This window comes from Anser brachyrhynchus (genome assembly GCF_964034855.1).
Source record: "Anser brachyrhynchus genome assembly, chromosome: 5".
NCBI lineage: Eukaryota > Metazoa > Chordata > Aves > Anseriformes > Anatidae > Anser > Anser brachyrhynchus.
The window spans coordinates 63,014,207-63,023,738 of NC_137699.1; the positions used below are offsets into that span (position 1 = coordinate 63,014,207).

Consider the following 9,532-nt stretch of genomic DNA (forward strand, 5'->3'; position numbering starts at 1 on the left):
TTTGAGTTACTAATACTGTACAAGTCTCTTGGTTGTGAAACAGAAATCAAATCCAGCCATGTTAGAAAGCATTACTTCCCTTATTAACGTAGATGAAATCTCTCCTTAGGTTGAGAATTTCTTCTGTATGGGATCTCCATTAGCAGTGTTTTTGGCATTGCGTGGCATCCGTCCAGGAAACAGCGGTAGTCAAGATCATATTCTGCCCAGAACAATTTGTAACCGCTTACTAAATATTTTTCATCCAACAGATCCAGTGGTGAGTTGTAATTGCAGTTGCAAGCTTTTGCCTTGAGTGTTTTTAAGCATCAGCTGTGTGATAATATGTGATCTTCAAAGCATGTGAATCAACGCAAGTATGTTACAGCACAGGAGTGTGTCTTTATTAGTATTGTATAACTGTTGAATATTTTCTACAAATAATTGCCTTAAATATCATGTACCTCTTTTTTCATATTAATAAGGGTAAGATGTGAGAATACCCAACGTTTTTTGCAAAGACATGAAATTTCTCACTCTAGTTCCAACTTTTATTTAACTTACTGACTTCTATTAAACGTCATATGTCTTAAGAGACTACTGCTGTTAAAAGAAACGCACACAAGCAGTTTACAAGGTACTGAAGAAAATCAAAGACTGTTTTCCCAAGGGATCCTTGAATAGTAACGGATTGTTAGAGGGTGGGATAGGACTTGGGAAGGAAGTATTGGTATAGCTTTGCCATGTCCTTAAGCTCTTCTATAGGCAGACTGTATTCGCTGTTATCAAAGGCAGGATGTTGGGCTTCTGATCTGTATTGCCTCGGCAACTTCTTTGATGGTAGTCTGATTTGGGAGTTTCACGCTTGCTGTAGAATAGTAATTTGGGGATACTTTTGGTTTTAAACTCTACCTGAAGCTGGATATCTTTCAGCTCCAAACACGCTGGTTCTTGCTCATCTGATCTTGTTCAGCTCTAGCAACTCCAAAAACAGAATTTTCTTGGGACACCTAGGATGACTAGTCAGGATGCAGTCAGCAGGCCCACTCTGCAAGTAGTAACTCTGCTTAGTTCTAAGATAAATAAATGCAGAACCCTTTTCTATAGCTAAGTAAACAAGAAAAGTAAACAAAGAAAAACAAAGAATCAATAGAAAGTGACTTTTTAATAGGCATACAAATGCCCTTCCAGTTCATGGTTTGCACAGGGATCAATGAAGATTTATCAAACAAAATGTTCACATAGTTGATTTTCCCACTCTGTTTCATTGTGCAGGATCAGTTTAACTTGTGTAAAGTTTGGTCTTTCTAAGCATAATGACAAACATCTGTTAATAGCAGTTTTTGTGTCAGTAAACGGGTAATAAAGCTGTTGCAGAAAAATATGCAAATGTGTGTGTGTAAGCAATTGGGCAGCTAATGTATCTCCCATGCAGTGAAAATAAGTGAACCAGAATAAAATGCCATTATTCTGTCATTTTCTAGGCTTTACTTGTTACAGATATTTTGGATTTGAGGTTGGTGAAGACACTGTATGGGAATTTTCTTTAGTATTTTCTCAGAATTTTCTTTTCTGAATTGCTCTTGCAGGCCTATAGGTTAGAACCTCTAATTCTGAAACACTACAGCAACATTTCACCTGTCCAGATCCACTGGTACAACACTGCAAACCCTCTACCTTATGAGCATATGAAGCCAAGTTTTCTCAACCCAACAAAAGAACCTACCTCAGTAACTGACGGTGAAAGTGCTTCAACTGTACCAAGCCCAACTACTTCACCAGTCATGGTTCGACGCCACTATGGAGAGTCTATAACAAACATAGGCAAAGCCAGTATATTGGGTAATTGCTTTGTATGTTCTTTTTTAAATAGCATCTTCTTGTATAGCTTCACTGCTCTGTGGTGTGGTGTTTAAGGTGCAACTGTCAGCAAGCAATTCCTGGCTATTTTTAGTGTTTGTTCTGTGTAGGTGTATTGCTTGTTTTAATCCAAACTAACATTTACTTTGAAGTAAAGATAGTTTACATAATACAGTGGAGTCAAGTCTTGCAGGGAGAGGATGTGGGTCAGGGAGTTTATGCTATTGCCGCCTTATTGTTGTCTGGCTTATTGAGGTAACATCCTGGGGGTTTAATAGTTTCCACTGTACTTCATGGAAAAATGTTTTAAAGCTTGTTTTGTGACTACATGTTCTGGTATTGACAAATAGGAGAAAAATCACTCCTTATAAAGTATCACAGTTCTATTTAATTCATGATTTTACCAAGGGAAATTCGGGCTGCTTAGTTATGAAGTCTGTCCCCTTCTGGCTTTCCGATTCAAAATAAGCTCTGATTTAGTTAAGATTAAATTCACTTTCACTGGAGCTTATATTTGAGCACACACTTGCAGTTTTTGTTGACTCAAGGACTTTCTTTAGCTCTCTATGTAAGATTTGGAAGAAGGTTAACATGACCTAGTGCAAGGAATCTTTCCAATCTAATAAATAGTGTATAAAAGCAGTTTAGTCCTTAAGTAAAAATACACAATGTTCCAAAGCAGTGTTCTCTCACAGTACACTGCTTTTTGCTGTTTTACTACAGTAACTTTAATGTCTTGTCCATAAGGTGGCAGCAAAGTCAGGAGAAAACAACACAGATTTGTTCTTAACTTTTATACCCTTCTTCCTGAGCAACCAAAATAGTCCTTCTGAAGGATGATGTAGCATTTCTAAATCTCTGTAAGGGTTATGTCCACATAAGACCCCTTAACGAAAGGAGTGTCTTAAATGTCCCGATGGGATCCTTATGTTCAGAAAGTACTACCATTGTTATAAAACATTTTTGTCTTAGTCTTCAACTTTTTATGAAAGAGGAATTACAACACATCCTTAAAAAGTTCAGAAGTGTTATTTTGTATTTTTGTTCCCTTAACTACAGTTTCCAAATTATAGCCTTTGCTTGCACACTAGATTAGTCTCATGGTAAGCAGTGTACGCTTAAGTCAGATAAGCTGTTCCCACCCTAGAAAAGCATGAATAGTGTTTTCCGTCATTCAACTCTAATTGATGGGTGCTACAGTGACTTTAATTTGCAGTTTGATTTAGCTGCTCTTATGCTTGTGTTTGTGTCTTGTTTTTTTTTTTTTCTCTCCGTGGTGAATGCAGGAGCTGCGAGCATCGGGAAGGGCCTTGGAGGGATGCTTTTTTCAAGATTTGGTCGATCTAGTACAACCACCTCACAGACACCTGAGGCCGGGAAAGATGGAGCAGAGGGGGACGACAAGAGGGCCACTACTGTTGGAACGCCGCCTTTCTCACAAAGCAGCTCAGGCTTTCTCGAACCCACATGTTAGTGACTAGTCCCCCTCACATACCCTGTGGGAACGAGGCCTTCAGTGGGCTGCGTGTGTGCGTTGTGGGAGGTTGGAAGTGCCGTAACATATGCCTCTATTTAATTTTGTTGGTTTGCTCTAAAATGATAAAAATTAAGTCTGTTCTTTTTGAATCTCGTAAGACGGCAATGTGCGTTTGTTGCTAGGAAGGCTAATGGTTTCTTGGCTGCATGAAGCAAAGTATCTCCAGGAGGTCAGGAGAGGAGATCCTTGCCCCATGCCCAGCACTGGGGAGGCTGCCCCTGGAGTGCTGGGTCCTGTTCTGGGCCCCCCAGTACCAGAGAGACCCAGGCATGCTGGGGAGAGCCCATAGGGCCCCCGAGGTGCTGAGGGGCCTGGAGCATCTCCCTGTGAGGAGAGGCTGAGGGAGCTGGGGCTGCTCGGCCTGGAGAGGGGGAGGCTCGGGGGGATCCCAGCAATGTCCATGACCACCTGCAGAAGGGAGCCGAGAGGCCGGAGCCAGGCCCAGAGGCCGTGGGCCCAGCGCAGAGCCCCGGCGGCTCCCCCTGCCCCTCAGGCAGCACTGCTGGGCCGGGCGAGTGCCGGAGCCCTGGCACAGGCTGCCCAGAGGGGCTGGGGGCTCCTCGGGGACAGCTCCAGCAGCCGCCTGGCCGTGGGGGTGGGCACCTTGCTCGGGGGGCCCTGCTGGGGCTGGGTTACTCCATATGAACCCTGTCAGCCTCAGCCATGCCGTGATTCTGTGAAGGCTGTCCAAGGACTGACTTTGTTCTCCCTGTTATCTTTTTTCCTCTTAAAAGAGGTTTGTGTATTTGTGTCTGTTGTTTATACACACACATATATGTGTGTATGAGTTACAGCTGATGAGATCTGTACATCAGTAGTTCCTAGACTATCACTAGGGAAAGCAAAATAATTCCTGCAGAGAATCCCGCTTACCATGTATCATGAAATGGATTTTATTTAAGCTTGCCCGTATATTTGCAATTCTGAAGCAATCTATATTTAAAGGCATTTATGACTGGAAACAGAGGCTGTCCTTGTCCTAGCCTGAACCACCCGGAACATAGCGAGCAATTTTAGCAGATGCATTTTTTTGGAAAAATATAGGTACTTCCTTTACACTCATACTTGATTTTATTTTTAAACTTCTCATTGCAAGGCGGGGCTTTTTGCAATCTAAGCAGTCACAAGTATTAGCACTGTTGTATCTTGTGATAGCATTCACATGATACATTGCAGGCTGTTGATCGCTGCTACTTTCAACAGATAACCTTCCTGAGTCAGTATTGAGGACAGAAACTTCGTTTTAAACTTAAGGAAATTAAACCAACGTGACGGCGAGTATTGTGGAGCTGTTGATTAGGTCCTTCTGCGGGGGTGGCACTTCAGGGCCTTCTGCACAGTTCCTGCATCCCTCTCTGCTGCAGCCCCATCCCTGCTCCATAGAAGGAGAACGTGGAGCAGAGGCCAGCGAGGCTGCAAGCAGAATGATGCAATCCACGGCCAAAGTGTTCGCTTCTGAGAGAGCGGCCGCACGGCTTGCAGTGGGGTTTGGCTTCCTCCCAAGCTTCTGTAATGGAGACGGGGTTGGTTGGGGTGTTTTTTCTGCAGAGAGACTGATTTTGAATACACGCATCTTAGTGGAAATGACTGTGGTTGTCTCCTGGTATGCAAAGGCTCCGACTCCCTCTCCTTGCTGCGTTTGGAAGGCAGTGAAATGCTGCTGTGAAAATATGAAGGCCTGTCATTCCCTGATGCTGCTGTGCCATGACTGCGGAGGCAGCGCTTGTGTGACGCTCCATTTATGCGGTCTTGGAGCCAAGAATTAAAATTCCTTGAAATTGGCTTTGATAAATAGCTACATTTTTTACTCAATATGGGGTTTTGGCTTTTGTAGCTAAGCAGGCTTTTAGTTTTGTCCTTTTCATTCTATTGCTCCTTGTAGAGATTTTCTAACCACTAAAGTGCCTTCACAATAGGTTAGCCATTGGCCCAGTTAAACACGCAGTGAAAATTACTTTGAATGTGTTATTAATCAAAGCAGCCATTGAAATGAAAGGATAACTGCTGAAATGTATTTGGAATAATCTGGAAATTAAAAGGGCTAGTGCAATGTAGGAACTGCTCGATTTCAGAAAGGGCATGTAGTATTGCGTGTAGTCTCCCTGTACAGCTGCTAGAGATGCAGAAAATTTGTTTATTGCTGAAAGTTCTGAGCCATCCACATTCTGACAAAGTTTCCCAAGGGGGTCCCAACATTTCCTGGATACTTTGGTGTAGTTATCCTAAGGAGCGTAAATAAATGTATTTCCATCATTACTATGTGGAAAACAGACACTTAAAAAAAACACCAGATTTTTCCAAGCTTTTGGTTTGGTTTCTGTTTTGTTTTTGTTTTTTTCCTGAACTACTCATAGGTCAGGTTTGTGCTACATGCATGTACGTTAAAATGTATGTGTTTTTAAAAATTGCAGCTGATTTATATGAGCGTACTGTTAAATGTGAACACAGGGGTTGTGTGCATTTTATATACAGCAAGCAAAACCAGAACCTAAGTCTGAGAGAAAAATATGCAAGGACTTCTTCCACTGACATACAGTTCTAACGACATTTCTGTTTCTCGTTCAATTTCTAGTGGAACTGGAGCACAGGATTGATTTCGAGCTCAGGGAAGGTCTTGTGGAGAGCAGATACTGGTCTGCAGTCACATCACACACTGCCTATTGGTCATCTCTGGATATTGCTCTTTTCCTTCTAACCTTCATGTACAAGCACGACCAAGATGATACCGACAAATCCAATTTAGACGCTATTTGAATTTTTGACTGGGTATGGGGAGGGATGGGAAAGGAAATTTTAAAACGAATGGCACAAAACTGATGTCTTACTGTTAAACTGCAGTATGTATGGCATGGAGGTTTCAGGTTTAAGTGCATGTTTGGATTTTTTCCTGTTTCTAAAGAGCAAAAATGATTTGTATTTAAAAGCACTTTATAGTTTTAAACATTTTGCAGTGCTTAATTAGACCTGAAATTATTCCAAATTCTTGTTAACTTTGACTGTATAAAGAGCCGATACAATGTGTAGCATCACGTAAGCACAGTTGTGCAGTGTGCTTGGGTGACATACTTGTTAATGACCATAATTGCTGTTTAGTTCATTAAAGTATAAAAGATTAGTTGATTAAAAAACTAAATTAATTTCCATTAACAAAATATATGTTCCTTACAAACCTAAAACTGCCATGTTCTGATGTTTTATGTATCAGTAAATAACAAACGGTGGTGTCATTTTTCTAGGACTTTATTCAGCTCCACATCCTATTGTCCACGTTACCATTGAAAGACCATTCTGACTGCTGGCTTCTGAGGGCATATTATACGTGACACATTTAGAAACTAATGCTGAAAAAGCATGAAGCAAATATTTGAAAAACTGTAATTATAATTTATTATCTCTAACTGTTTCATTTTATTCCAGTGTATAAAACATTACTTTTTTACTGGTTTCTTTTGACATAATTTAAGAACCACATTTATTTTCTACAGTGTTAAGACTTTTTCTCAGAAATACATATCTTTGTACTACTATTCAAATGAATATATGGACACTGTGGCACACTTTAAGTATTTTTTCATTAAAATAAATATTTGTGGTTTCACACAAATGACATTAGTCACCTTCTTCTCAAAGGTAAGTAACTGCTTTGCTAGGCCTTTGCTTTTTAGGCTCCAAGCGTTTTTCCAGAATATATGAAGGTTTTGACCTCACATTAGCCTTGGTGTGCAGAGGATCCAGCTGTCTTTTGCCTGCCATTATTAAATGTACATATGTGTGTGTTTGTATAAAGTTGTATGCATATATGTGTGTATATATATGTAAAAGGAACCTATCGAGAGGAAAGAGAGCAGCATAAAATAAACTTGGTGAGGCCTGAGAATACCAGAACTTAGATTAGATTTGTATCTGAAAGTAATTCAGGAGTTGTGAAGAGAGAAGTGTCATGATGAAAGGAAATAATCTCCAAATGAAACACTAAAAGGTCGTTGCTGAGATTTTAAAAACATGCGAGGCTCTGGAGAAGAAGTGTCAGATATACGGCCTCAGAGCTGCCTCTGGCTCAGGTATTTATGATCTGTATGGCACATTTAGAAGCTGCAGAATCTAAACTAATGTTTAAAAAAAATGAGGCCGTGGTGTTGGTGAATAGCTGTGTTCTCAGTGTAAACAGATGTGCTAACATCTGCCCAAAACAGCAGACAGCCTCAGCCGGCGGTTAAGAGATGTGGAAACCACCCAGGCTTCCCGTTCTGAAATCCAGGAGGGAGAGGGCGGCTCTTCTCCCAAATAATACTGCTCAGGCTGTTTCTTGCCCCAGGCCATGGTGCAGTAGGGAAGGAATTAGGCCTGTGTGTTGGGGGTATGGATTTAGGAATAATTATGAAGAGATAAAGACTAAAAGGGGAGGGGAAGGGGGGGAGAAGGTGACAGAAACAGCACTACGATAAATGCAGTGAAATAAAACTGAACAAAGGTGGGTGGTTGGGTGCTGTAAAGGACAAAGCATCAGTGTGGAACTCTGGAAAGAAATCCTTTTGGCCTCGGTGAATTGTAACTCCAGTGTCTGGCACGTTTACCTTGGTTGATGAGCAATCATTAAAAATTAAAACCAGCCCTTTAAGAGAGGGAAGATTGACACCTCTGCTCCAGAAAGCAGGCTTTTGTTTACATTACTGGTTTTCCAGATAAGTTGTTTAATTGACTCTTCCTAAATAGGAGAACTCGAACATAAAAGGAGAATCTCCTTTTATATTTAGAGCACGCAAAACATTTCCAAATGTGTACAGTCTGTGCTTCGGTACTTTGAGTTGGATAATGTCACTGCTGTGCTATCCCCTTATAGCGCTGCATCGACGTTAGATCTCTTTTTCAGTGCTGTAAACAAAAGGGGCTTAATTCCTGTAATTCTTGTGGTCTGTGCGAACTCTGCCGTTGTCCAGAACGTGTTGCAGATTTATGGGATAGCAGTTTCCCCCGCATCAGGACGTGCTGGTGCTTGCTCACTGCTCTCCCTGTAAGGGGTGAGGTCCCTGCGTGCCTGCTGTGCACCTCTGGGTAAAGCAGGGAGAAGTCCCCCAAAGTCCCCCACGAGCTGCTGCGAGAAGGCAGAGGAAGGTCCAGGACCTGTTCATCGCGTTGCATTTTTTTCTGATTTAGTGGATTATGACTCTGTTCCAACTTGTGACTTCATGAAGCATCTACTAATCTCTGAGCTTAATTACAAAGAGAAAGCATACCTAAAGAATAAATGGGAATCTATTCTAAAGTGCATGCGAACACATTAAGCGTGCTGTAGGCAGGCTTTCATCTTTTTAATTCTCAGGAAAACATCTCTTATCCTCTTGCTAAGATGAAATGCTGTATGGTAATTGAATTTTGAAGTCGTTCGAAAAAAAGGTTGCCCCGTTTCTCTTCTGCGGTGCAACACATTCAAGTAGAGTCACGTCTCTGCATGCTAGAGTCTAAATTTCATGCTAAAAGCTTTCTGGTCAGATGGTCCGCAGCATAATATAGAGCTGGAATGTCCTGGCTTCCAATTACTGACTTGTTTTCATTTGCAAGAACGATGTTTAGCTTTACAAGCTGTGTTGACTGGTGCTTTTTCTTGAGAAACTAAGATAAGAGAAACACACTGCGTTGTTGTCCGTCTTCTGACAGATACTGAGCTGTTTTCCGAAAAGTGTCCTTGAGTTCTTTGTCCAAATTTGACACTTGGAGGGTTTTTTGCTACGAGGTCATTTTTGCAGATGGTCAGCGCGTGTTTTTTTTTTTTTAGCGCTGGACTCCATCCCTTTCCTCCTAACTCTTCTGCCGTGGCTGTGCCCTAACTTCACATCCCCTGTATACGCCCTCCTGTCTTTGTTTGCCACTGTTTCTGGTGCCAGGGACCCTTTGTTTTATTTTCCCATGACAGTCTAGCTGGCCACCTTCAGCACTAGGCTCAGCTGAAAGATGCGTCCCGTTCTCATGTCTATATCACAGCTGGCTGCCGCCTCTTCCTCCTTTATGACTCGGTTGTCCTGGTGCTCCTTTCCCATGCCACTTGTCAGCAGAGCTGAATATGCCCGTAGCTAAATGGGTGGGAATTATTTATTATTTTTTTTTCAGTTCATTAATCCCTGTCAACTCTTTGCAGTTAGATAGTTAATGTCTATCAGT

The 9,532-nt window shown here is 41.6% G+C and overlaps 1 protein-coding gene across 4 annotated transcripts in view; it reads left to right on the forward strand.

Moving 5' to 3' along the window:
* DDHD1 (DDHD domain containing 1) overlaps positions 1-6,980 on the forward strand; it is a 66,563-nt gene extending 59,583 nt beyond the window's left edge. For all 4 annotated transcript variants that reach the window (XM_080593733.1, XM_080593734.1, XM_080593735.1 and 1 more), the window contains 4 exons: positions 110-259; positions 1,569-1,821; positions 3,126-3,308; positions 5,949-6,980. In XM_080593733.1, the coding sequence (XP_080449859.1) occupies positions 110-259; positions 1,569-1,821; positions 3,126-3,308; positions 5,949-6,130 (768 nt within the window). In that variant the 3' untranslated portion in view covers positions 6,131-6,980. The remainder of the gene's footprint in view (positions 1-109; positions 260-1,568; positions 1,822-3,125; positions 3,309-5,948) is intronic.
* Positions 6,981-9,532: the final 2,552 nt, after the last annotated feature.